At 42.7% G+C, this 27,952-nt stretch overlaps 1 protein-coding gene across 1 annotated transcript; it reads left to right on the top strand.

Annotated features, from left to right (window-relative positions):
* Positions 1-1,352: 1,352 nt before the first annotated feature.
* Positions 1,353-27,952, top strand: LOC139155197 (vomeronasal type-2 receptor 26-like). Its single transcript, XM_070730283.1, has 5 exons — positions 1,353-1,388; positions 8,592-9,389; positions 21,740-21,946; positions 26,024-26,150; positions 26,793-27,952. The coding sequence occupies exons 1-5, from the start codon at positions 1,353-1,355 to the stop codon at positions 27,701-27,703; spliced, it is 2,079 nt and encodes a 692-aa protein (XP_070586384.1). The 3' UTR covers positions 27,704-27,952.

The following is a 27,952-nucleotide window of genomic DNA, read 5'->3' as shown; positions in this document are numbered from 1 at the left end:
TCTTCTTTTCTGTTTTTTATTTTTCATTTTTTCCTATATTGGGAAATATGTCTAATTTCCTGAGATTAGGGATTTTTATTTCCATGGCTTCTCTCTTGTAGAAATGTAGAAATTACAGACACTGAGTCATGATTTCTTTAAGCAAGATTTTGCCTGGGCCAGTGCTGCCTCTATGTTGATTGAGGCAGGCAGGATTCCCTTGAGTACCACTTGTTGGGGGTCAAGGCAAAGGGAGGGTCTTGCCTTCTCTTTCTGCTCAAGATCCCCATGGAGAATTGGTGGGCCACTGTGTGACACAGAATGCTGGACTCGATGGACTTTGGCCTGATTCAGCATGACTCCTCTTATGTTCTTATGTTCTGGTATGTGTGTCTCTTTCTCACTTGGATGAAGCTCTCTCCATAGGCTTTCCAGTTTATTATTTATAATAATTTTCTTGAGTGTACAAATATAAACACTAACTCCTAGTTACAATGGGAATATTTGTCACATATAGCAAACAACCATAATCCTGTCAGCAGGATGGCTAAACAAATATAAGAATATCTTAATTAGTTTTTGCCCTAGACAAGTTGAAGGATTTCCCTAAACTAATCAAATGGGTGGGTTGTCTCAAGCACATAGCTTCTTAATTCAATCATGGTTGGTTTGACCTTTGCTCAAAAGCTGAATAAGCAAGCACCTGTATTCTAGATACATAGAGAATATAATTATTAAACTTAAATAATACAGAATAATGAAATGCTTTATTGAAAGATAGGTTTTCCTATCATTGCAATAATTGATCATAACCTACACTCTGTTTTGTCTGATTTTGTGAAAGAGACTCAGAAAGGCGTCTGAGAAAAAGCTGAAAGTGATGCAGATTATTTTCTTCTCTCTGTTCAATCCTTAATTTATTCATTGAGTAATGAATTTTATTCAAAGTAGTTGTGGAATCAGTTGTAGTTGCCATATCTCAACGAATTTCCATATTTGTGTAACTGACCATTGCTTTTGGTTCAATGCTGGCTTAAGGCTCAGTAGGTTTGTGGGCAATTATATATTAAAATAAATATTGTTGTTGCTATCGATTATAATAACACTTTTTTTACAATAGGAATGTTTATAATTTTGGGAATGGCTTACGATTAATTTTTAACATTCAAATGGTCAGCAAGAATTCCCAGCTCCTGCACAATCTCACCCTTGGCTACAATATGCATAACAACTATATGAGCACTTTCCATACTTCAAATGTCTTGCTGGACATGCTCTCCACTGGAGAAGCCAATGTCCCCAACTATGGCTGTGGAAGGAAGGACAACCTTCTGGCTTTTTTTGATGCAGCTGGAAGGGAAATCTCCATCCAGATGTCAACATTAGTAGGCACCTACAAAGTCCCACAGGTTTGTGTGTGTTTTTCTTCATCTGGTAGAGTGAGGGGTGGATGGTGGTGGGTAAACAATAGATGTAATTATGTCTTCTCCATGGAATTCGAGAGCCGCTTTTCTCCATATTAGCAAAAATGTCAATATTTTACCCCATTATGTCAATGTTGAGATTAATCATAAAAAGCCTGAAATGCAAGCGTTATATTCCCTGGAGAAGACATTCTACCAACTATTTAAGTGATCAAAAAATTGTTGAGGCTTATTGGCATCTTCATTTTCACTTATAAATAAGATCTACCCTATCCAACCAGAAAAGAAGAACATGATAGGAGAGACATGATAGCAGTGTTCCAATATCTCAGGGGTTGCCACAAAGAAGGAGGCAATCTATTCTCCAAAGCACTTGAGGGCAGAACAAGAAGCAATGGGTGGAAACTAAACAAGGAGAGAAGTAACTTAGAACTAAGGAGAAATTTCCTGACAGTCAGAACAATTAACCAGTGGAACAGCTTGCCTTCAGAAGTTATGAATGCTCCAACATTGAAAGTTTTAAAGAAGATGTCTGAAGTAGTGTAGGGTTTCCTGCCTAAGCAGGGAGTTGGACTAGAAGACCTCCAAGGTCCCTTCCAACTCTGTTTTTATTATTATTATATATTATTATATAGATTGAAGTTGGCAATTGTAGCGTTTTATGTATCTAAAATGTGGAATAAAAAGGACTCTAGCAATTATAGACCAAATGGACTAGCAGATATTGTGGCTAAAATTTATGCCATGATCCTCTTAGTTAAACTTAAGAAAAATGCATTCCTTGCAGAAGAACCAGAAGGTTTTAGGTGAAAGTTAAAAGCTATATAGATTTTATAAGAAATAATGCATAAGTTAATAATCATATTGTCAACCTTCGCTTATGTTGCTGCATTTCTACACTGCTGCATCTCTACGCTTGGTTGCCAGTAGTAACGGGGAGGGTGAGTAGATAGGTTGAGGAGGAGGGAAGAGAGCAGGAGGCCCTGTGAAGAGCGGCTTCCAACAACAATGCAATTTACAAATCCAATATTAAAAACCAGAACATATTAAGAAACCCTTATTAAAAACAATCACACAATTCAGCAATCCAGCAATCCATACAAGGCAAGGAGGGTGGGGGCAGTCCTAATCTCTGGGGGGAGCTGATTCCAAAGGGACGGGCCACCACAGAGAAGGCTCTTCTCCTGGGTCCCGCCAAGCGACATTGTTTTGTTGACAGAACCTGGAGAAGGCCGACCCTGTGGGACCTAATCAGTCGCTGGGATTTGTGCAGCAGAAGGCGGTCCTGGAGATATTCTGGTCCGATGCCATGTAGGGCTTTATAGGTCATAACCAACACTTTGAATTGTGACCGGAAACTGATCGGCAACCAATGCAGACTGCGGAGTGTTGGAGTAACATGGGCAGATCGAGGGAAGCCCATGATTGCTCTCGCAGCCGCGTTATACTTGATCTGGAGTTTCCGAACACTTTTCAAAGGTAGCCCCATGCAGAGAGCATTAAAGTAGTCGAGCCTTGAGGTGATGAGAGCCTGAGTGACTGTGAGCAGTGACTCCCGGTCCAGATAGGGCCGCAGCTGGTGCACCAGGCGAACCTGGGAAAACGCTCCCCTCGCCATAGCCATAAGATAGTGTTCTAACGTCAGCTATGTATCGAGGAGGATGCCCAAGTTGCAGACCCTCTCTGAGGGGGTCAATAGTTCCCCCCCGGGTAATGGATGGACAGATGGAATTGTCCTTGGGAGGCAAAACCCACAGCCACTCCGTCTTGTCAGGGTTGAGTTTGAGCCTGTTGACACCCATCCAGACCCTAACAGCCTCCAGGCACCAACACATCACTTCCACTGCTTCACTGAGTGGACATAGGGTGGAGATGTAAAGCTGGGTATCATCAGCGTACTGATGATACCTCTCGCCCAGCGGTTTCATGTAGATATTGAATAGCAGGGGGGAGAGGACTGACCCCTGAGGTACCCCACAAGGGAGAGACCTAGAGGTCGACCTCTGATCCCCCACTAAAACCGACTGCGACCAAACAGTGCCTCCCACTCCCAATCCTTCTGGCCAGCACAGAAGGATACCATGGTCAATGGTATTGAAAGCCGCTGAGAGGTCAAGAAGCACCAGGACAGAGCATAAACCCCGGTCCCAGGCCCGCCAGAGATCATCCATCAGCGCAACCAAAGTAGTTTCCATGCTGTAGCTGGGCTTGAACCCTGACTGTTGAGGGCCTAGATAATCGGATTCTTCCAATGACCGCTGGAGCACCATCACCTTCTTGACAACCTTCCCATAAAGGGAAGTTTGGAGACTGGATGATAGTTATTAAGTACGGCTGGGTCCAGGGAAGGCTTCTTGAGGAGGGGGCGCACAAGTGTCTCCTTGTATGGGAAGGATGCCCTCCCCAAAGAAGCATTGATAATCTCCTGGACCCAGCTCCGTGTCACCTCTCTGCTGGCCGAAACCAGCCAAGAGGGACACGGATCCAGTAAGCAGGTGGTAGAATTCACGGCTCCAATGGCCTTGTCCACTTCATCAGGTGTCACCAGGTCAAACTCCTCCCAGACAGGTGGACAAGGACAGGCCCCAGTCACCTCGACTGACTCATTGTCAGTCGACTCTGTTATCCAGTTGGAGTCAAGGTCCATCCGGATCTGAGTGACTTTATCAGCGAAAAATGAGTTAAAATCCTTGGCACTGCCCTGCAAGGGCTCCTCTACTCCCTCCTGATTAAGGAAGGAGCAAGTCACCCTAAACAGGATAGCCAGGCGAAATTCCGCTGATGCAATCAAGGCGGCATGATACGCGCATCATGCCGCCTTGAGCGCCACTTTGTAAGTCTTTTTTTATTTTTTTTAAAAAAATTACATAGATAATAAACCACAACAACAAATAAAACAGAAAACAAAAGAAAAACACAGTATAATAAGTATGACATAATAGTACATACCATATATACTTGAGTATAAGCCGACCCGAGTATAAGCCGAGGCACCAGTTTTTGCCACAAAAACATTTGGGAAAACCTATTGACCCAAGTATAAGTGGAGGTTAGAAAATGCAGTGGCTACTGGTAACTAATAAAAATGGAAACAAATGAAATTACATTAATTGAGACATCACTAGATTAAATGTTTTAGAATATTTTTTTCAAAGAAAACCAGTAAACTAGCTCTGTAAATTTAAAAGAGGGTAAACAAAAGCAATCTGGTATTTGAAGTAGAAGTCCACAAGCCATAATCCTACCAGGTTTGAAGACCCTTGCACTTCTAACCCCAACCCAGGGGTCTTTAAACTTGACAGTTTTAAGGCTAGTGGACTTCAACTCCCAGAATTCCTGCACTTTTTGCAACAGACTGGCTACCGGTAATGGGAACTGCCTGATCGATAGGATTTATACGGTACTCTAAAAGGTGGTCAGGCGGGGAGAAACACATAAAACACATTCGCAGCACAAAAGCCTCAAATCTCCCTCACCTGAGTGCAGGAAACGTGGTCTTCAGGAGCTGAGCATGGGAACTGAGGGGAACTGCGCGTGCATGGGCGTGCAACTTTTCCTGCCCAATCCCTCTCAAGCAATAGCAACAGATTGCCTTGCTCTGGGAGTTTGCAACAGATTGCATTACTCCATGCATTCAGAGCAGAGGACGCCAAACAGAAGTGGCCAAACAGAAGGGCCATGACTCCCATTTCTGAGAGTCGGACGTGGGGATCGGGCTGCAGAACTTGCACTTTTCTACCCTCCGCGGTTTCAACTTCCAATTAGGAAAAAAAGGTCGCCACCCTTCTTTCCGAATTGGAAGTTGGAGCCGTGGAGGGTAGAAAAGTGCGACCTCCACAGCCCGATCCCCACGTCCAACTTTCAGAAATGGGAGGGACGATGTCAGCACTGAGGAGGCGCCTTTAAGACAAAGGTTTTTAAATTTAATTTTTTAAAAAAAAAATTGCTTTCCTACCTGCAAAGACTGGCGCTCTCGGGACTATGGTTGGCTGGCACCTTTGCTTGAGCCAGGGAGAGGAGGCACCAGCCTCACCCCTCCCATAGCTCTGACAGCATGAGAGAGGGGGAAAAAGTCGGTGAGGTCGGGGTGGTGGTGGCAAGAAGACAGAAGCAGGAATCCAACACACACACACACCTCACCAGCTTCCCATTGCTTTTTTCCCCCTCTCAAAGCAGTTGGAGCACTTGGCTGGCTCCTTTGCTTGAGCCAGGGAGAGGAGGCACCAGCCCCACCCCTCCCACAGCTCTGACGTCGCGCGAGAGGGGGAAAAGGTGATGGGAAGCCAGTGAGGTCGGGTGTGTGTGTGTGTTGGATTCCTGCTTCTGTCTTCTCGCCACCCTCTCCCCCCACCTCACCGGCTTTTTCCCCTCTTGCATGCCATCAGAGCTGTGGGAGGGGTGGGGCTGGTGCCTCCTCTCCCTGGCTCAAGCAAAGGCGCCAGCCAACTGTAGTCCTGAGAGCTCTGGCCTTTGCAGGTAGGAAAGCAGTTTTTTTAAAAAAAAAACCTTGAGTTTGCCTTAAAGGTGGCTCCTCCATTTTCTACTGCGGCTTAACTTCCTGGCTCCAATCCTCCCCGGCAGGGAGGCGGAACCGATTAGGAGGTTCCACCCCAGACGCCTGATGGACCCTGAGGGCTTTCAGAAGGCGCTTGGGGTTTTACCAGATTCGCTCGTCCACAGCTCGGCAGAGTCTCTTGCTGAGGCCTGGAACAAGGCTGCAGCGGAGGCTCTTGACCGAATTGCGCCACTGCGACCTCTCTGTGGCACTAGACCCCGTAGAGCCCCATGGTTCAACGAGGAGCTCCGGGAGTTGAAACGCCAGAAGAGACGTCTAGAGAAGCGATGGAGGAAGAGTAAGTCCAAATACGATCGAACACTTGTAAGAGCTTTTATTAAGACTTACAAAGTGGCGCTCAAGGCAGCAAGATGCGCCTACCATGCCGCCTTGATTGCATCAGCGGAATCCTGCCTGGCTGCTCTGTTTAGGGTGACCTGCTCCCTTCTAAATCAGGGGAGAGTTGGGGAACCCTTGCAGGGCAGTGCCGAGGAATTTAACTCGTTTTTCGCTGATAAGGTCGCTCAGATCCGAGCGGAACTCGACTCCAATTGCATAGCAGTATCGGCTGACAAAGAGTCAGTCGAGGCGACTGGGGCTAAACGTCTTTGTCCATCTGTCTGGGAGGAGTTTGACTTGGTGACACCTCATGAAGTGGACAAGGCCATTGGAGCTGTGAGTTCTGCCACCTGTTTACTGGATCCGTGTCCCTCTTGGTTGGTTTCGGCCAGTCGAGAGGTGACACGGAACTGGGTCCAGGAGATTGTCACCGCCTCCTTGGGGAGGGGGTCCTTCCCGGCTCCTTATAAGGAGGCACTTGTGTGCCCCCTCCTCAAGAAGCCTTCCCTGGACCCAGCCGTGCTTAATAACTACCGTCCAGTCTCCAACCTTCCCTTTATGGGGAAGGTTGTTCAGAAGGTGGTGGTGCTCCAACTCCAGCGGTCCTCGGAAGAAGCCGATTATCTAGGGCCTCAACAGTCGGGTTTCAGGCCCGGTTACAGCATGGAAACTGCTTTGGTCGCATTGATGGATGATCTCTGGCGGGCCCGGGACAGGGGCTTGTCCTCTGTCCTGGTGCTTCTTGACCTTTCAGCGGCTTTCGATACCATCGACCATGGTATCCTTCTGCGCCGACTGGAGGGGCTGGGAGTGGGAGGCACTGTTCTCCAGTGGTTCTCTCCTACCTCTCCGGTCGGTCACAGTCGGTGTTAGTGGGGGGGTCAGAGGTCAACCTCTAGGTTTCTCCCTTGTGGGGTGCCTCAGGGGTCGGTCCTCTCCCCCCTGTTATTTAATATCTACATGAAACTGCTGGGTGAGATCATCCAAGGGCATGGGGTGAGGTATCATCAATATGCGGATGATACCCATTTGTACATCTCCACCCCATGTCCAGTCAATGAAGCAGTGGAAGTGATGTCCCGGTGCCTGGAGGCGGTTGGGGACTGGATGGGTGTCAACAAACTCAAACTCAACCCAGACAAGATGGAGTGGCTGTGGGTATTGCCTCCCAAGGACAATTCCATCTGTCCGTCCATTACTCTGGGGGGGGGAACTATTGACCCCCTCAGAGAGGGTGCACAACTTGGGCATCCTCCTCGACCCACAGCTGACATTGGAACATCATCTTTCGGCTGTGGCGAGGAGGGCGTTTGCCCAGGTTCGTGTGGCGCGCCAGTTGCGGTGCTATTTGGACAGGGAGTCATTGCTCACAGTCACTCATGCCCTTATCACTTCGAGGTTCGATTACTGCAACGCTCTCTACATGGGGCTACCTTTGAAAAGTGTTCAGAAACTCCAGATCGTGCAGAACGCAGCCGCGAGAGCCATCGTGGGGCTTCCCAGATTCGCCCACGTATCTACAACACTCCGTGGCCTGCATTGGCTGCCGATCAGTTTCTGGTCACAATTCAAAGTGTTGGTCATGACCTTTAAAGCCCTACATGGCATTGGACCAGAGTACCTCCAGAACCGCCTGCTACTGCACAAATCCCAGCGGCCGATAAGGTCCCACAGAGTTGGCCTTCTCCGGGTCCCGTCGACTAAACAATGTCGTCTGGCGGGCCCCAGGGGAAGAGCCTTCTCTGTGGCGGCCCCGGCCCTCTGGAATCAACTCCCCCCGGAGATTAGAACTGCTCCCACCCTCCTTATCTTCCGTAAACTACTTAAGACCCACCTATACCGCCAGGCATGGGGGATTTGAGACACCTTTCCCCCAGGCTTATTATAATTTATGTTTGGTATGTATGTGTTGTTTGGTTTTTAATTATGATAGGGTTTTTAGGGGTTTTTTAATATTAGATTTGTGCCGATATAATATTGTTTTTATCGTTGTTGTGAGCCGCCCCGAGTCTTCGGAGAGGGGCGGCATACAAATCTAATAAATTATTATTATTATTATTATTATTATTATTATTATTATTATTATTATTATTTATAGTTTTTTAATTTGTTTATTATTTTTCATTTTTATTATACAATCTTGGTAATATTCTATCTTTAATATGCAAATTGTTATAATACATTTGCAAATTGTTATAATACATTCGTGAGAATAGATTGGATTTATTAAAATCTAACATTTTGGAATTGATTTGACCCCAAATATAACACAGCATTCTTCATTGCTTTTTCAGATCAGTTATCTATCTGCTTCAGAGGCCCTGAGTGATAAAAGCAATTTCCCCTTTTTCCACCTGATGCTCCACAAAGAAGGGATCCACTACCCAGCCATTGTCCAACTGCTCCTCCATTTCAGGTGGACCTTGATTGGCCTCTTTGCTTCAGACACAGAGAAGGGAGAGAATTTCATGAGGACTTTCCATCCTGTGCTTGTCAGGAATGGAATTTGTGTTGTTATATCACAACATTTCTCAAAAACTGAACACACAGCCACCCTCAGGGATGCCCTCTCTAAGTGGAGACAAGTCAATGTCTTTGTTCACTTCATAGAATATGATTCCCTTTGGGACAGAATTCTTCTTTTCCATGAAACACTTCTGCACTTGCCAGGACTCATTGAAGGGAAAGTCTGGATCCTCACAAATTTTCTAGAATATACAATAACAAAGAACGGGGTTCTCAAATATGTCCACAGTATTTTGAACTTTCGTATTCTGCTCAAAAAAAGACCACTAGACGATGCCTTTGAACCCCATTTCTTTGTGGAAAAGAAGTTTCAAGATCTTTATTTTCACTGTTCTGTTTCAAAGAACATCTTTTCTGTCAGAGGCCGCAGAAGATGCACCCAGAAAGCCCCACTGGAAACCCAGGAGAAAAGGGACAGGATATGGATGAAAAATTTCTATCACTGTTACAATATCATAAAGACTCTGGCCCATGCCTTGAATGCTGCATATTCCCCCAGATTGAAGAGGAGGAGAAGAAAGGAGGGAGAAAATATGTTGGGGTCTCCAAGGCTTCAGACATGGCAGGTAGGGGTCCCCGATATGGATCCATTAATCTCAGATCCTTTGGAGAAGGAAACTAGAGGAGAAGGAGGGGAACTATCTCAACAGATGTGGCCAATTTAATTACTCAGGGAATAATGGTCCCAAAGACTAGATAACATGGCATTTCAATATTAAATACTGCTAATTTGAAAATGCTGTATTTTTTAAAAAAATAGAACCCTGCATGTATAGGTTTGTGATTAGCATTGTGGAATTATATCTTTATAGATTAGAAGGAGAAGCTGGGACCATCTAGCCCAACCCCTCTTCTCTATAGAAATCCCAGTTAAAGCTTCTCTGACTGATGGCTGCTCTGTCTTTGCATTCAGATAATACATGAAAAGGAGACTGAACCTCTGTTTTACTGGCTCAGCTTTAAACAGCTCATTCTTTTATGATAATTTTCTCTCTCATTCAACTAAAATCTCCTCTCTTAACTGAATTCATTTTTTCCATGTTTGACACTCTGGAAAAATAGTGAGCAGATCCTAGGCTCACTTGTAACATGTGTCAGTTATTGGAAGAGGACTGCATCCTCCCCTTCTCAATGAAGATACTGTGTCAGTTGGAAAAGGGGCTCCCAGACTCCTCCTTATCTTCAGCTCTTCTCCTTCTTGTCTTTCCTCAAAGCTAAGAGCAGCTCCTTTCATCTCTTCTTGGCTTATTGTATTTTTCAAAGTATATAATACAGCCCCCCCCCCCCCCCTCGAGAAGAGGATGAAAATTTGGGTCCATATTATACATCGAATGTAGCCCCACCCACCCACCAACCCCCATCGTTTGGCCTCTGCTTCCCAGCAATTTGCCTTCTTGCAGCAAACAGTAAACACCCTTTTCAGTTTCAGCTTCAGCATGGCCTGACTTAACAGAAGCAGCTGACCACCAGCTGTTTCAGGCTTAGAGATTGCCATTGCCTCCTCTATATGCCCCATTTTCCATCCATTCAGATACCCACTGCCTGGAAAATGGAGCATGCACAGACAACAATAGACTATGGCAATCCTTGCAGCCTCAAACAACTGATGTGGCCGATCAAATTGACAATTATCTACTTGTGCTCTTCAGGCTGTGCTGAAGCTGAAATGGGTTGCAAGGAGGCATATTTCTGGGAGGCAGAGGCATATTTTTTTTCTTGTTTTCCTCTCCCCAAAAGCTAAGTGTGTCTGATAGTCTGGAGCATCTAATACTCCAAAATATACTTTATTTGTCCTTCCCTGAAGTCAATGTAGTTTTTTTGCAAATTCTCCTCTAAGCTTGGTGCCTGCAAGGGGACCTGGTCCTTGAGTTGAGGTCTCACCAAGCCAGAACGTCCACTTCCTGAGATTCTTATGGCTGCATTTGCCCTCTTTGCAAGAACATCTCCCTGCTGACTCAAATTCTGTTTCTAGTTAACTACAATTTTGAGTTCATTTTAAGAAACATGCATATCAAGTTTGGTACCTCTCATCTTTCTTTCAGTCTACCATTAATATTCTTATCTGAGACTCTATTGTTACTCAGGTCCTAGTTGCTAAAAAAACCCACATTTTTCTGCTGCTTTTTATTCGTGCACCATTCTCTGTATGGAAATCATAAATATTTTTTCTGCAAACTTGATATTCCACTCATTAAATTTTATTTTATTAAGAAAGGTAAAAAACAAGCTTCAAAAAATGGAACTATTACAAAGACAAAACAAAATTAGATGAATTTTTTTTTAAAAAATTGTGCATTAAAAACAAACAAAACCACATACACGTATATTGTCCCCCAGTTGTATACTAGAACAGGGGTCCTCAAGCATTTAAACAGGGGGCCAATTCACAGTCCCTCAGACTGTTGGATGGCTGGATCAGCTAGGTGGTCATGTGAGTGGATGAGCATGTCTAGGTGGTCATGAGTAAAATGTGGTGAATCCCACTCTTGCCAATAAGCCGCTACAAAAGCATATGCCAACAAACAAAACCCCCAACATTTCCCCCTTAGACTATCCATGGTTGACCTCTCCAGATTCCTAAGAAGTCAGTAAGGGGCATGCATAAGTGCACTAGTGTGCCTTCTGTCCCCTGTCCAATTCTCTCTCCTATATATTTTATATTCTTTTCTTCCATTCATATATCTTTTCTTCCATTCATATATCTTTTCCTCTTTTCTTCATTGACGTATTTTATTTTCATATCTTCTCTTCTATCCTATCCTTGATATATATTACTACATGTATCCTTGCCTTTCACAAACACCTTAAAACCCACCTCAGGCATGGGGAAATTGATTCCCCTGGTCCGTTTCTGTTTCATGTGTGGTTTATATGATTGCTTTTTATATTAAGGGTTTTTTGAGTGCCTGTGTGTAATATGTATGTACACATATGGCACATATACATATAGGATTAAATAGTATATTTTGGATGTTCACTAATGTTCTGTGCCGAGTGTAATCAAACTGGAAATGCTCTTCACTATTTTAAACAAACTTTATTTACATCATTTTTCTCCAAAGTAACCAAGAATAGGAAAGCGCGCCCCTTACTTCTTCAGTTCAATCCATCCTCAATCCATTCCAATCTAAATTCAACTCAACTCAGCCCAACTTCAATCCAGAACTCAAACTCAATCTCAAATGTAAACTAATCAATGCATGATTAACTTCAATCTCAATCTACACCAGGATAACCTTCACCTGTATAACATGTCACCTAAGTACAATTTTAGGAAAGCCAACCATGAACCCATAGATGCCAATCTCTCAATTCTTGACTGGCAAACTTTATTTTCTAATTGCAACACTATTGATGATTTCTACAACACATTCTTACTCCAAGTTAAAAGACTTATCAGACTATATGTACCACTAAATTCAACCAGAAGTAAAACAAAAAATAACTTACCTGTCTCAATAAGGAAACTTCAAACCAAAAAAAGATCTCTCTGGCATAAAAATAAAAAAGGCCAAGTAACTAACTTCAAAAGCCGCTATAAAAGCACATGCCAGCAAATAAAAGCAGAATGTCTCAACTATCACAGCAAACAAGTGGAAAATCTCCTTCGCACCAAATCTAACTGAGCCTTCTACAACTTTGTCAACAACAAACTCAAAGACTCTACATCTTGTTGTGGTTCAGCCTGAGCCAGATCAAAGATCAGCTGCGTCTCTGCTGGCTCCATGCCTGGGTGTGTGTGTGTCTGAGAGTGGAGGGGAGAGTTCTTTGCAGCCAGACAGTGAAGACAGCAGTCAAGAAAGTGAAGATGAAGCAAGGCCTGGGAGCCCTGGGGAAGGGCTATCTCAAGCAAGTAGCTTTGATTCTCTGTATTCCCTGGAGTCCCTGGATGACGAAGCACAAGCTATCATTAGTATGCGGCAGAGACGCATAGCTCAAAGGAGAACTCAACTGCGTAGATATTATCAGTGCTGAATGAGGAGCACCATGGGGCTGGGTGTGGTCCTCATTAGCTGGGAAGGGTTTATAAGGCATGAGAACCATTTCGGCAGCGTGGAGTGTTATCAAAGAGGAGTTGGTGTTATCTGCATTTTCTCTCAGCGTTTTTGTTCCTGGCTCGTGGCCCAGCAGTCTTGAAGACCGGTGGGAGGTTTGTGTCTGTTAGCTCAACAGCCTCGTCTAGCATTCAGGATCCTGTTTTTCTGTATGAACAATTGCTTTTGTGTATCTTTTTGGAGTTCCAGTGTTTTCCTGACCTGTAAGAACATTTTCTGTTGGCTTCTTTTCTCTTTACCATTATAAAACTGTGTTTGGATTCAACCGGTGTGTCTGGCTTATCTTTTTGGGTTGGTCATAGCTTTCGGAGTGATCCAGACAGAACACACCTATTCCACCTCTCATTGGACCCAACAAAAAAGAATACCATGATGATCCATCCAAAGCTAACCTCTTCAACTCTTTCTTTGGCTCTGTCTTGGTTAACAGTAATGGCTCATCCCCCATCTTCACAAATCACACCTCAAACTCTCTCAACAATCTAACCCAAGTAGACTTCACTGTAGACTGCGTTGAAAAAGTAATCCGAGACCTCAAACCTTCTCTATCAGTTGGACCAGATGGTCTTTGTGCATACTTCCTAAAAAAAGCTTTCTTCTGCTATAGCCGAACCACTAAGCATTATCTTTCAAAATTCCTTCAGGACCATCACACCCCCCAAGCTATGGTCAAAAGCAGTAGTCATCCCCATCTTCAAAAAAGGAGACCCTTCTCTCGTTGACAACTACAGACCAATTTTGCTATGCTGTGTCTCATGTAAAGTCATGGAATCAATTATAAATCAATCAATCACCCTTTACTTAGAATCTAATAACCTACTCTCTAACAAACAATTTGGATTCAGAAAGAAATTATTCTGCAACCTACAACTACTTCACTGCAAAAACATATGGACTACCCACCTAGATCAAGGAAAATCCATTGATGCAATTTATATTGACTTTTGCAAAGCCTTCGATTCAGTGGTCCACGACAAACTACTCCTAAAACTCAAATCCTATGGCATCTCAGGATTCCTCCACAGCTGTATTACTGCATTCCTGTCAAACAGGCAATAAGTTGTCAAAATTGGAAGCACCATTTCCACCCCCTTCCCTGTTAAAAGTGGTGTTCCCCAAGGCAGCGTACTAGGACCTACTCCATTCATTCTCTACATCAACGACCTCTGCGATCATATCACAAGCAACTGTGTTCTTTTCACCGATGATGTAAAACTTTTCAACACCATGGACAACACATCTACTCTCCAAAAAGACCTCGACTTTGTCTCAGATTGGTCTAACACCTGGCAACTTCAAATATCAACCAGCAAATGCTCTACCCTCCACATCGGCAAAAAGAATCCGAACCTCTTATATAAACTGAATAAACAAAATCTCACAGCCAACTCCCACTCAGTAAAAGACCTTGGAATACTAATATCAAATGACCTAAGTGCCAAAGCCCACTGCAACAATATCGCCAAAAAGGCTTCTAGAGTTGTTAACCTGATCCTACACAGCTTCTGCTCCGGCAATCTCACACTACTCACCAGAGCCTACAAAACTTTTGCCAGACCCATCCTTGAATACAGTTCATCTGTCTAGAACCCATACCACCTCTTGGACATCAACACCCTCAAAAATGTCCAAAGATACTTCACCAGAAGAGCCCTTCATTCTTCCACTCGAAACAGAATACCCTACGAAACTAGATTCATTATCCTGGGTCTAGAAAGCTTAGAACTACGTCACCTAAAACATGATCTAAGTATTGCCCACAAGATCATATGCTGCAATGTTCTACCTGTCACACACACACAAACAGACAAACACAGGGGGAAAAACCCAGAGAAAACAACAACACAAGAGCACGCAACAGATTCAAACTTAATATTAACCGCTCCAAACTTGACTGTAAAAAATATGACTTCAGCAATCAAGTTGTCGAAGCGTGTAACTGATTACCTGACTCAGTAGTGTTAACCCCTAACCTTCAACATTTTTCCATTAGACTATCCACGATTGACCTCTCCAGATTCCTAAGAGGTCAGTAAGGGGCGAGCATACGTGCACTAGTGTGCCTTCTGTCCCCTGTCCAATTCTCTCTCCTTTATCTTTTCTTCGTTTCATATATCTTCTCCTCTATTTTATATCTTTTCTTCTATCCTTTTCTTTATACATATTACTACTTGTCTATTCGCTAATCAAAAAAAAGACATCCCCCAAAAATCAAGACCAAGAACAGGATAATGGCACCACCCTCCTCCCTTACATCAAAGGTACCACAGACAAAATTAGTAAAATTCTACACAAACATAATATCAAAACTTCATTTGTCACTAACCAAAAAATAGCAAACATCCTAAGAAACCCAAAAGATAAAATCCAACTCAAAAACCAAGGAATCTATGAAATCCCTTGCAAAACATGTGCAGCCACATACATTGGACAAACTAATCGAAGAATAAACGCACGCATTGCAGAACATAAGAATGCAGTCAAAAAAGAAGAAAAGACTTCCTCCCTTGTCCAGCACATTAAAAAAACAGGGCATGAAATTGACTTTGAAAAAACTAAATTACTTTCCAAAACAGAAAACGTATACAAAAGAATAATCATGGAGGCCATAGAGATAGAAAAACACCCCCTCAGCATGAACAAACGAAATGACACGTCCCGCCTACCAGAGATTTGGAAACCAACCTTAAACAAAAAAACATATCATAATCATCACCATGTCAATCCTTCAACTAAATGTGATTCCACCAACCAATCAAATCATTAAAACATAGCCACCCAATCTATTTGCTACATTCAAACCAAATCTCCATCCCCACCACTATATATAAGGAACAAATGGCAGTTGCAAACATTCTATATTTACAGCAGCACAAAGCTTATAACTTCAGCCTGATGATGGTGAATGTGATTTCACCGAAACGTCGCATAGACACTCAAAATATTACATGGGGCAAAACCCGAACTCAGAACAATCTACATACATATACCCGTGAAAACCTACGAAAATATATATATTTTCAACCATATACAGAAACTATTACCTCATATGTTCAAAATTCATTCCACTTTATACAAATAATTAAAAAACAAAACCTACAACCCGATGACCTACTTGTGAGTTTTGATGTCATGTCCCTTTTCACACAAATACCTATTAAAGAAGCCTTGACAGCTATCCAGGACAAACACAAGCCCCCCAAATATATCCTAGACCTTACCAACCACTGCCTGACTAATACATACTTCATCTATAATGAACAAAGATATAAACAGATAGAGGGAGCCCCCATGGGATCACCCCTCTCACCTGTCATCGCCAACCTCTACATGGAATATTTCGAAAATAATGCATTAGAGCAATCCAAATACAAACCTAAACTTTGGCTGAGATATGTTGATGATACCTTTGTAATCTGGCCACATGGTAAGGAAAAACTAGACAATTTCCTCACACATCTCAATAACCTACACCCCAAAATACAATTTACTATGGAAACAGAAATCAATGATCAACTTCCCTTTCTAGATGTACTGGTATATAAAAAACCCAATGGCAGCCTATGACACACTATCTACCAAAAGAAAACCCATACCAACCGTTATCTAAATGCACACTCACACCACCACCCCGCACAAATCACCTCAGTGGCCAAAACTCTCATCACCAGAACCAAACGCCTAGCTGACCATGAGCACTTAAAAACTGAGTTGAACAAACTCAAAGATGTATTAATTTCTAATGGATTCGAAGGGAAAACAATCACAAACCTAATCAAAAAAGAGACACTCCCCAAAAAACAAGATCAAGAACAGGACAATGGGACCACCATCCTCCCTTACATCAAGGGCACCACAGACAAAATTAGTAAAATTCTGCACAAACATAACATCAAAACTTCATTTTGCACTAACCAAAAAATATCTAATATCCTAAGGAGCCCAAAAGATAAAATCCAATTGGAATACCAAGGAATCTATGAAATTCCTTGCAAAACATGTGCAGCCACATACATTGGACAAACCAATCGAAGAGTAAGTGCACGCCTTGCAGAACATAAAAATGCAATTAAAAAAGAAGAAAAGACTTCCTCCCTTGTCCAGCACATTAAAAAAACAGGGCACGAAATTGACTTTGAAAAAACTAAATTACTTCACAAAACAGAAAATTTATATAGAAGAATTACTTTAGAAGCAATAGAGATTGAGAAAAAACCCCTTTGCATAAATAAAAGAGATGACACGTCCCGCCTACCAGAGATTTGGAAACCAGCCTTAAACAAAAAAACACCTCATAAAAATCACCATGTCAATCCTCCTAATAATGATGATTCCACCAACCAATCAGATCACTAAAACATAATCACCCAATCTATTTGCTACATTCAAACCAAATCTCCACCCCCACACTATATACTAGGAAGAAATGACAGTTGCAAACATTCCATTTTTACAACAGCACGAAGCTTGAAACTTCAGCCTGATAATGGTGAATGTGATTTCACCGAAACATCGCATAGACATGCAAAATATTACACAGGGCAAAACCCGAACTCAGAACAATCTACATATATATATATATATATATATATATATATATATATATATATATATATATATATATATGCCGCTCATTCCAAAGCGGATTCAGAGCGGCTAACAAATGCGATAAATACAATAATATTAAAATACAGTCACAAATACATAATAAAATCGATAACGATAAATAATAATTTTAAAAGAATCATGCAAATAAACATATATTTGCAAGCACTTGATTTTTCTTCTATCTATTATATATAAAAAATGTAATTAACAGGCAATCCAACAATAAAGTTAAATTTCAAAAGCTTCAGAACTGTCTGTTATCTGCTATTGTATCTAATTAACAGAGAATTTACAGGAGCTTCTTATCTACCAGAGGCCACAATCATTATCTCTCATCCATCCAGAATCTGATCCATCCAATGAATAAATTTCTTTGTTCTATTCTTAATAATAATAATACATGCCCTTAAAATTTTAATTAGGATCTTTTCCAACAACTGCATCCACTCCCCAAAGTCATAGGACCTCCTGTAAATTGAAACATGACAACTCTTATTTCCAGTTAAATATGACAAGTCCATTCCCCAATCTCCCTCAATCTTCTTGAAAGAATTCATTTCATCAGTCATAATGTATCTCCGCTTTGAGTCTTCAGGATCCATTATTCTCCAAGCAGCCTGCCTTAAAAGCAGACTCTTTCTTCAGGGATGCCAGCAGCAAATTAAGTGCCAGTCCATTTCATCCATCCATCCATCCATCCATCCATTATGATTCAACAATTGTTGCTTGCTTCTAATTATCATCTTTAAGTTGATTTAAAACCATATTATTATATCAAGTTTTTAAAATGAATTATCAAAAAAGGCTTGTAAATTGAGATGCTTGTATTTTAAAATCACATCAAATTAGCTTATTCTAAGATCATATTAGTTACTCTAGGAATGACAACATAGAAAAATTGATAACCAGGGCAAATTGTTATTCATAACTTTCATTTCATAGGAAAAATTAAGAAACATTAAAAATCATTTGAAGACAATTTTTGTCCACTTAGTTATTATATCATCCACTCCTCAGGTTTTTAATCACATCACACAATTGTTTGTGAGTCCTTTATTTAAATCATAGAAACATAGAAACATAGAAGACTGACGGCAGAAAAAGACCTCTTGGTCCATCTAGTCTGCCCTTTTACTATTTCCTGTATTTTATCTTAGGATGGATATATGTTTATCCCAGGCATGTTTAAATTCAGTTACTGTGGATTTCCCAACCACGTCTGCTGGAAGTTTGTTCCAAGGATCTACTACTCTTTCAGTAAAATAATATTTTCTCATGTTGCCTTTGATCTTTCCCCCAACTAACTTCAGATTGTGTCCCCTTGTTCTTGTGTTCACTTTCCTGTTAAAAACACTTCCCTCCTGAACCCTATTTAACCCTTTAACATATTTAAATGTTTCGATCATGTCCCCCCTTTTCCTTCTGTCTTCCAGACTATACAGATTGAGTTCATTCAGTCTTTCCTGATACGTTTTATACTTAAGACCTTCCACCATTCTTGTAGCCCGTCTTTGGACCCGTTCAATTTTGTCAATATCTTTTTGTAGGTGAGGTCTCCAGAACTGAACACAGTACTCCAAATGTGGTCTCACCAGCGCTCTATATAAGGGGATCACAATCTCCCTCTTCCTGCTTGTTATACCCCTAGCTATGCAGCCAAGCATCCTACTTGCCTTTCCTACCGCCCGACCACACTGTTCACCCATTTTGAGACTGTCAGAAATCACTACCCCTAAATCCTTCTCTTCTGAAGTTTTTGCTAACACAGAACTGCCAATGCAATACTCAGATTTAGGATTCCTTTTCCCCAAGTGCATTATTTTACATTTGGAAACATTAAACTGCAGTTTCCATTGCTTTGACCATTTATCTAGTAACGCTAAATCATTTTCCATATTACAGACCCCTCCAGGAATATCAACCCTATTGCACACTTTAGAGTCATCGGCAAATAGGCAAACCTTTCCTACCAAACCTTCCCCTATGTCACTCACAAACATATTAAAAAGAATAGGACCCAGAACAGACCCTTGTGGCACACCGCTTGTAACCTGACTCTGCTCAGAATACTCGCCATTAACAATAACTCTCTGATGTCTATGCTTCAGCCAGCTTGAAATCCACTGAACTATCCAGGGATTAAGTCCAATCTTCACTAATTTATCTATCAGCTCTTTATGTGGAACCGTATCAAAGGCTTTGCTGAAGTCCAGATAGGCAATATCCACGGCACCACCTTGATCCAACACCTTTGTGACATAGTCAAAGAACTCAATGAGATTAGTCTGACACGATTTGCCTTCAGTAAAGCCATGCTGATTTGGGTCCAATAAGTTATTGTTTTTTAGATGCTGATTTATCCTCTTTTTGAGTAGAGTCTCCATCATTTTAACTACAACTGATGTCAAGCTAACTGGCCTGTAGTTACCAGCTTCTTCTCTACTGCCCTTCTTGTGGATAGGCACAACACTGGCCATTCTCCAATCCTCAGGAACATCTCCTGTTAACAGGGATTTGTTAAACAAATCAGTCAGGGGGGTAGCAATGACAGATCTGAGTTCTTTAAGAACTCTGGGGTGGATGCCATCTGGACCCATTGCCTTATTTATCTTTAATCTTTCAAGTTCTTCTAAGACATCGGCTTCTAAGATCACTGGAGCTGAATCCGTACAGCTGGAAGCAATGCTATATCCCTCTATAGTATTATTATTATTTTGTAAGGTGTCTTTTGAGAAAACTGAACAGAAGTAGCTATTGAAATGGTCAGCGATCTCCTTATTCCCATCAATGTATGTATTATTCCTGGTACTAAGCTTTGTGATGCTGCAGTTTTTCTTCTTCCTATCACTAATATATCTGAAGAAGGTTTTATCCCCCTTCTTTACAGATTTTGCTATTTCTTCCTCTTTTGAGGCTTTAGCAGCATATATTATCTGTTTCGCCTCCTTCTGTCTCATTTTATACACCTCTCTATCAGCTATACTTCCAGATTCTTTATACCTCCTATAGGCAGCCTTTTTTTCATTGACTATAGCCCTTACATCATTGCTAAACCATAGCGGTTTCTTCTTCCTTTTACCTTTAGTTACTTGCTTTACATAAAGTCTTGTGGTTCTATCACCAGAGTCCCCATAATCTAATGTATTTTTCAGACTATAAAACGCACCTGTATATAAGATATACCAAGATTTCAAAGAGGTAAGTAAGAAAAAAAAAATTTTGCCCTCCCCCAGCCTCCAGGAGCACTCTGCAAACCTCCCAAATTCTCTGCACACCTGTTTTCACATGGTGTGTGTTCTATGCTTGATCTCCGGTAATTTTCCAACGCTCAAAAATCCACTTCTTTGAAATAAAACTCTCTTTATTGTTTCACACAAGCATAATATGTGAATATTTTGCAAAGCAAAGTCCAGGAGCAAGAAATTAACACAGTCTTGGCTTGGACTCAAGCTCTGTGAAGTGTGCCAACATTCCAATTCTCTGCAAATTCTTAGATTACAAAGCTAATAAATCAAGGCTTAAATTAAAGGCTCACTGCAAGTTTCATTACAAACACACCGATGTAGTTTTCGGAACATCTTGGAAAGGCAAAACTCAGGATTTTAGCATATTTGTTCAGGAACACCGCATGTTCTCAGCCATTCTTCATCACAACATTGTCAGACCACACCTGCCCTTTCTTAGCCACCCTTCTATATGTATCCTGGAAGTGACATCACACACCCAAGAGCTACTACTGTGGATTAATACCTGTTACTCTGGATTTCCTCTCGTCTTCTTGCCATCATTCTATAGCATGGATTAATTATTATTATTATTATTATTTATTAGACTTGTAATCCAAGAATCATATTTATTTATTTATTTGTTTGTTTGTTTGTTCAATTTTTAAATGCCGCCCTTCTCTTTAGACTCAGGGCAGCTTATAACCTATTAGCAATAGCACTTTTTAAGAGAGCCAGCATATTGCCCTACAATCCGGGTCCTCATTTTACCCACCTTGGAAGGATGGAAGGCTGAGTCAACCTGGAGCCGGTGATGAAATTTGAACCACTGACCTACAGATCTAGCAATCAGGTTTAATGGCCTGCTATACTGCACTCTACCCACTGCGCCACCTCGGCTCATTGCTAAATCTCCTGATAAATCTTCCTTGCTATCTGACAGAGACCAATTTCCCATTGTGATATCAGCCCCCTTTGTCTCTCCTAAATCACTTCTGTATTTCATATTCATGGATGTTCCCATTCTAGTTTCATCCCTTTCTAGAGAAGAATGAATTCTGGAATATTTCAAACTTTAAACTGTACTTGGACCAAAATGGAGAGATAAAAGTAGATCTGCTCATTCACTGTCTTCTCCCCAAGGAGGATGCCAAGGAAGAGACTTTGGCATATTTTGAAAGACAGAGACTTTCTATCAATCAAGATGCTCTTTCACGGCTAAAGTTGCTCAATAAGGTGGGAGGCATTTTGCAGTCTTTTCTCTGTTTTCCAAAGCCTGAGGTCCCATTTCAAGTGGGGAAAGCCTAGAGTCTCCTGGGTGGTTGGCCTTCCATGCCAGTTGGTGTCATCTAATTGTAATTCTTTAATAGACAGTAGCTTTGTCATGTTTTATGGAAATCTTTCAAGATCTTACTAGTCAGAGGCTTCTTTCCTCATCATTATTTTATTCTACATTTAAAAAATGAATGAAATAAAAGTTTCCTAAACCTTTTACAGGAAACTTTATTCTCAGTTTTAATATGAATATACTGTATCATCATACTTAAATATTTCTTATTGATTGATTGATTGATTTGATTTGTATGCCGCCCCTCTTCGAGGACTTGGAGCGGCTTCCAACAACAGTACAATCTACAAATCCAATATTAAAAAACAGAACACATTAAGAAACCCTTATTAAAAAACAATCACACAGCTCAACAGACTATACATAAAGCGGGACACGGGGGAGTCAATTTCCCCATGCCTGGCAACATAGGTGGGTTTTCAGGAGTTTACGGAAGGCAAGAAGGGTGGGGGCAGTCCTAATCTCTGGGAGGAGCTGATTCCAGAGGGCCGGGGCCGCCACAGAGAAGGCTGTTCCCCTGGGTCCCACCAAACAACATTGTTTTGTCGATGGAACCCGGAGAAGGCCGACTCTGTGGGACCTAGTCGGTCGCTGGGATTCATGCAGCAGAAGGCGGTCTTGAAGGTATTCTGGTCCGATGCCATATAGGACTTTATAGGTCATAACTAGTGTTGGGCGAACCGAACTTGCCTATTTCGGGTTTGTACTGAACTTTGCAGTGTTCGGTATGCCGAACACAAAGACGAAATTTTTAAAAAGTCCGTGTTCAGGTTCGGCGTTCAAATGAACTCCATGATGCCCCAATCAACAGCCTTGTTGTAAGCAGGAAACGCAAGGACCAGCTGTGATTGGCCATGTGTCCTGCTGACCAGTGATTGGCCAGCCGGACGCATGGCTGAGATTGCTCCGGAGGGACACCTGACCTGCCTGTATAAAAGGCAGGATCATGCAGTCCATCGCCATTAAAAGAGCTATTAGTTAGTTAGGGACAGTGTTGTTGCTGTTGCTGACAGGGAGAGATAGATTGGGGAGATTTCGAAGATCACTTAGGCTGCATCTGGTGGCTGCTGCCACTGAAAGTGAGATTTCTCAACTGTGCAATTGTCTTCAAAAGGTCAGATCAGCTAGGCATCCAAGGTAAAGAAAGAACAAGACTTGTGTGGGCTGGGGGCAGTTCTTCTGTGCCCAAGTTGCAGTTCTCGTGTGCCATTTTTTTCCTGTGGGCACAAACATCTGACCATCCAGCCAATGCAAAGAAAGCTAGACTTTTGTAGGCAGGGGGCAGTTCTTCTGTGCCCAAGTTGCAGTTCTCAAGTGTGTCAATTTTTCCTCTGTGCATAGCCACCTAGCCATCCAGCCAAGGCAAAGAAAGCTAAAGACTTGTGTGGGCAGGGGACAGTTCTTCTGTACCCAAGTTGCAGTTCTCAAGTGTGCCATTTTGTTCTGCATGCCCATCCAAGACAGAACAAGTGGGAGGCTTTTTGGGGTGCCACTTTCCCTGCATCTTTGGCTGCCACTGAAAGGGGAATCCAACTTGCATAGTTTGGATACATGCCTAATTTTGTTTGAAAAAAAAAATTGGTGGGAAAAGTTCACATAGCAGTGATAGATATAAGCATTCCAGGAATTAAAACGGAGGGGGGGGACAGTCATACATATGTGCTTCCAGTATGCCACTGATATGGTCAGCGCTCATAATGCCATTGTCAGTGCTACCATCCCCATCCTTTACCTACTGGAAAAAACCCTTCAGGCCATGACAGAGGATGTGGCACAGGAGGAAGCAGAAGAGGAGGAGGAGGAAGGCCCATTTTCCCAGGCATCAGGGAGGCACATCTGTGGCTCGCAGGGTGGATGGCTGGGCCGACAGCAGCCAGGTACTCCATTGTCCAGCCAGCATAGAGTTTTGGGGGAGAAGGAGGAGGAGGACTTTCAGCAGGACGGCCCCAGTGCAGCTCACAGGCATCAATGGAGCATGGCTGGAGGGAGAAACAGGCCTGTTACTGACAACCTCTCCTTGACTCAGTGCAGCCTGGCTCACATGAGCCACTACATGCTCCAGTGCCTGCGCAATGACCCCAACGTAGCCCGCATCATCACCTCTGCCAGTTACTGGGTGGCCACCCTGCTGGATCCCCGTTATAAGGACAACATCACCTCCTTGATCCCAGCTCTCGAGTGGGAGCACAAAATGAGAGAGTACAAGCGCACGCTGGTGGATGCACTAGTGGCAGAGTTCCCACAGGAATTGGAGGGCTCAGTGGTGGCACGAGGAATAGGAGGAGGATGCAGTCACCAACACAGCAGCAGGGGCACTGGCAGCACCTCACAGGGGAGGGTGAACATGGCCACAATGTGGGAAAACCTATTCCATCATCCCCCACTCCACCCACCATCGGATGTTATGGCCCATAATACCAGAAGGCAGAATGTGATATGCATGGTGGACGACCACCTGTCCACGCATGTCATGGTATTTAGTACCCCTTCAATTTTGGGGTAGGTAAGTTGGACACGTGGCCAGAGCTTGCCCTCTATGCCCTGGAGGTGCTGGCCTGCCCTGCGGCAAGTATCCTGTCCGAGCATGTATTCAGTACCACAGGAGGGGTCATCACTAACAAAAGGATCCACCTATCCACAGACAATGTGGACATACTTACATTCCTTAAAATGAACCAGGCGTGGATCCCACGGGACTTGGCTGTGCCACCACCTGAATGAGTGGCTAGAGTGTTTGCTACCATCACCACCACCATCTCCTCCACTTCTACCTACATCTCCTAACCTGCCCCCCAACAGCTGTAAAATTCATGTATGTATGTATGTATATATCCAGGTTTATTTTCATGTAAAAATTTGTGTATAGTTTGTGTTCGAATCCTGTCAATGGTATAACTGCAGCTGTCCATCCATAAAATTATTTTTTGGCACAGATGGTTTCTGAGAGCCTGAGTGGATGTTCATTCCCAGGCAGTTCACCTTTGGAAAAGCTGAAATGTTTATTTTTATGGAAATTTGTGTGTGTCTTCTGGGTTCAAATCCTGTCAACGGTATAACTGTCACCTTGGGAAAAGCTGAAATACTTGGCACCATGCAAATCGGGTTCGGGTTTGGCGAACTTACCCAACTCCATTGTCAAGTTAGGTTGAACCCGCTGAACCCGAACTTTGTTGGGTATGCCCAACACTAGTCATAACCAACACTTTGAATTGTGACCAGAAACTGATCAGCAGCCAATGCATGGTGCAGAGTGTATCATGGGCAGATCAAGGAAAGCCCATAATTGTTCTTGCAGCCGCATTCTGCACGATCTGAAGTTTCCGAACACTTTTCAAAGGTAGCCCCGCATAGAGAGCATTACAGTAGTCGAGCCTCGAGATGATGAGGGCATGAGTGATTGTAAGCAGTGACTCCCGGTCCAAATAGGGCTGCAACTGGTGCACCACGTGAAACTGGGCAAATGCCCTCCTCACTACAATTGAAGGTGATGTTCTAATTTCAGCTGTGGATCGAGGATGCCCAAGTTGCGGACCCTCTCTGAGGGGGTCAATAGTTCCTCCCCCAGGGTAATGGACAGACAGATGGAATTGTCCTTGGGAGGCAAAACCCACAGCCACTCCGTCTTGTCGGGGTTGAGTCCGAGCCTGTTGACACCCATCCAGACTCTAACAGCCTCCAGGCACTGGCACATCACTTCCACTGCTTCACTGACTGGACAATTCCATCCCTTCAGACTTTATTAAATAGAAAAGTACTTTATTGTAATGTTGAATTCCAAAAGGGAGGAATGAAATGAAGAATCTGACAGTTGTTATACCTCCTGCATCTTTTTAGAAGGAGCCAAAGATTTCATATTTACCTCAGTGAAGAACAGAGGCTACTTGTCTCCATCCATTTTTACTCCATTTTCTAGGGATGGAGAGGCCTAATATCTTTCCTTTGGTATTCCTTGTTTTTCTGCCCAGTCTCTGCCTGAGTCCAAATGTGTGGAAAGTTGTCATCCTGGATTTGTCAAGAGGGGTCGAGAAGGAGAGCCAGTTTGCTGTTATGACTGCATTCCTTGTCCAGAAGGGACCTTCTCCACTCAGGAAGGTGGGTGACACTGAGGAAAATGGGATTTTTTGTGGAACTGGATCCATTCAGAACATTTTGACTCAGGTTGACTCAGCCTTCCATCCTTCCGAGGTGGGTAAAATGAGGACCCGCATTGTGGGGGTAATAGGCTGGCTCTGTTTAAAAAGTGCTACTGCTAACATGTTGTAAACCGCCCTGAGTCTAAGGAGAAGGGCGGCATAAAAATCAAATAAATAAATACATTTTCATGAAAGTGCAAATTAAAAGGCAGATTGAAGCAAACCTGGTTTTTTATTTTTATCCTGCAAAATTTCTTATCTAAAAGGAAATAAATCAAAAACACTTTGAATGAGGGCTGGGAAGAGATGGGAAGAGGGGGTGGCAGACTGAGCAAACTTTACTAACAACAGAGGAATTACCTCTTACACTTTTTAGTTTGGATAAGTGCTGCTTAGTTTACACATTACACAGGAAATAAATAGCATCTTAGGACTCCCCTCAACTGCATATACCTAGCTATATTTTTAAAAATATCCTTCGTAGCTCTTTTTAATGGAATTGTTTAGAAATACTTCTTGGAAAATGTTCCTGGAATTAGGTGTTGTCCAAAAAGGCATTTCTTGTAATGTAAAAAACAAAATATTGCTTTTTATTTTTCAGATACTGAAAAATGCACCAAGTGTCCAGATGATAAATATCCTAATGAGCAAAGAGTCCAATGTATCCCCAAAGTTATAACCTTTCTGTCTTATGAAGGATTTCTGGGCATCATCCTGGTCTCTTTTGCCCTACTTTTCTTCCTAACCACAGGTCTTGTTTTCATCATATTGATTCAATACCGAGAAACTTCCATTGTCAAAGCCAACAACCGGGACCTCTCCTACATCCTCCTAGTCTCCCTCCTGCTTTGCTTCTTGTCTCCTTTTCTCTTCATTGGTCAACCAAGGAAAGTCACCTGCCTTCTCCGACAGACAGTCTTCAGCCTCATCTTTTCAGTTGCCATTTCTTCTCTCTTGGCCAAAACCATCACGGTGGTTCTGGTCTTTCTGACCACAAAACCAGAAAATCGAGTAAAGAGATGGTTCGGAAAGAGCTTGGCCAACTCCATCATCTTTTCTTCTTCTACTGTCCAAGTTGTTATCTGCTGCATCTGGCTGGGAGTTTCTCCCCCCTTCCCTGACTCTGACCTCCACTCCCAGCATGGAGAGATCATCCTGCAATGCAACGAAGGGGCTGTTGTCATGTTCTACGTCACCCTCAGCTACATGGGCTTCCTGGCTGCCCTCTGCTTCACGGTGGCTTTCCTGGCCAGGAATCTGCCTGGGGCCTTCAACGAAGCCAAGCTGATCACCTTCAGCATGCTGGTCTTCTGCAGTGTCTGGGTGACTTTTGTGCCCACCTACCTGAGCACCAAAGGGAAATACATGGTGGCTGTGCAGGTCTTCTACATCCTGACCTCCAGTGCTGGTCTGCTAGGTTGCATCTTCATCCCCAAGTGCTACATTATCCTTCTGAGGCCAGACCTGAACACAAAGGAGCATCTCACAGCCAGAACAAATGTAAAAACATGACATATAACACCATTGTGACAGTGGAAAAATTGTTATCGTGATGTTCATTTAATTTCCATTTAGATAGTATGCAGAAGTCAAAGAAAACCATATCTATATGTTTCAAAATGGGAAGTTATTGAATGATGAGTATTCTTGCAGCCCCATCCTCTTTCAATAAATCTTGCTAAAGAGATCTATGTAAAATTCAGAGGAATTCAGCTGTTCGGCAACAGCTACTGAATGTGAAAGCTTATAGAAAATAATGTG

Source organism: Erythrolamprus reginae (genome assembly GCF_031021105.1).
Source record: "Erythrolamprus reginae isolate rEryReg1 chromosome 13 unlocalized genomic scaffold, rEryReg1.hap1 SUPER_13_unloc_6, whole genome shotgun sequence".
In the NCBI taxonomy this organism is placed as follows: Eukaryota; Metazoa; Chordata; class Lepidosauria; order Squamata; family Dipsadidae; genus Erythrolamprus; species Erythrolamprus reginae.
Note: the sequence above shows the minus strand (reverse complement) of the source record. Positions and strands in the feature narration are given on the sequence as shown.

Bases quoted from the DNA above. Each gene is read 5' to 3' on its own strand.
- LOC139155197 (XM_070730283.1), top strand. From the start codon at position 1,353: ATGTCAACATTAGTAGGCACCTACAAAGTCCCACAG. The intron at 9,390-21,739 runs GTAGGGGTCCCC...TTCCCATTCTAG, and splicing joins CAAGGCTTCAGACATGGCAG to TTTCATCCCTTTCTAGAGAA. The intron at 26,151-26,792 runs GTGGGTGACACT...TTTATTTTTCAG, and splicing joins GACCTTCTCCACTCAGGAAG to ATACTGAAAAATGCACCAAG.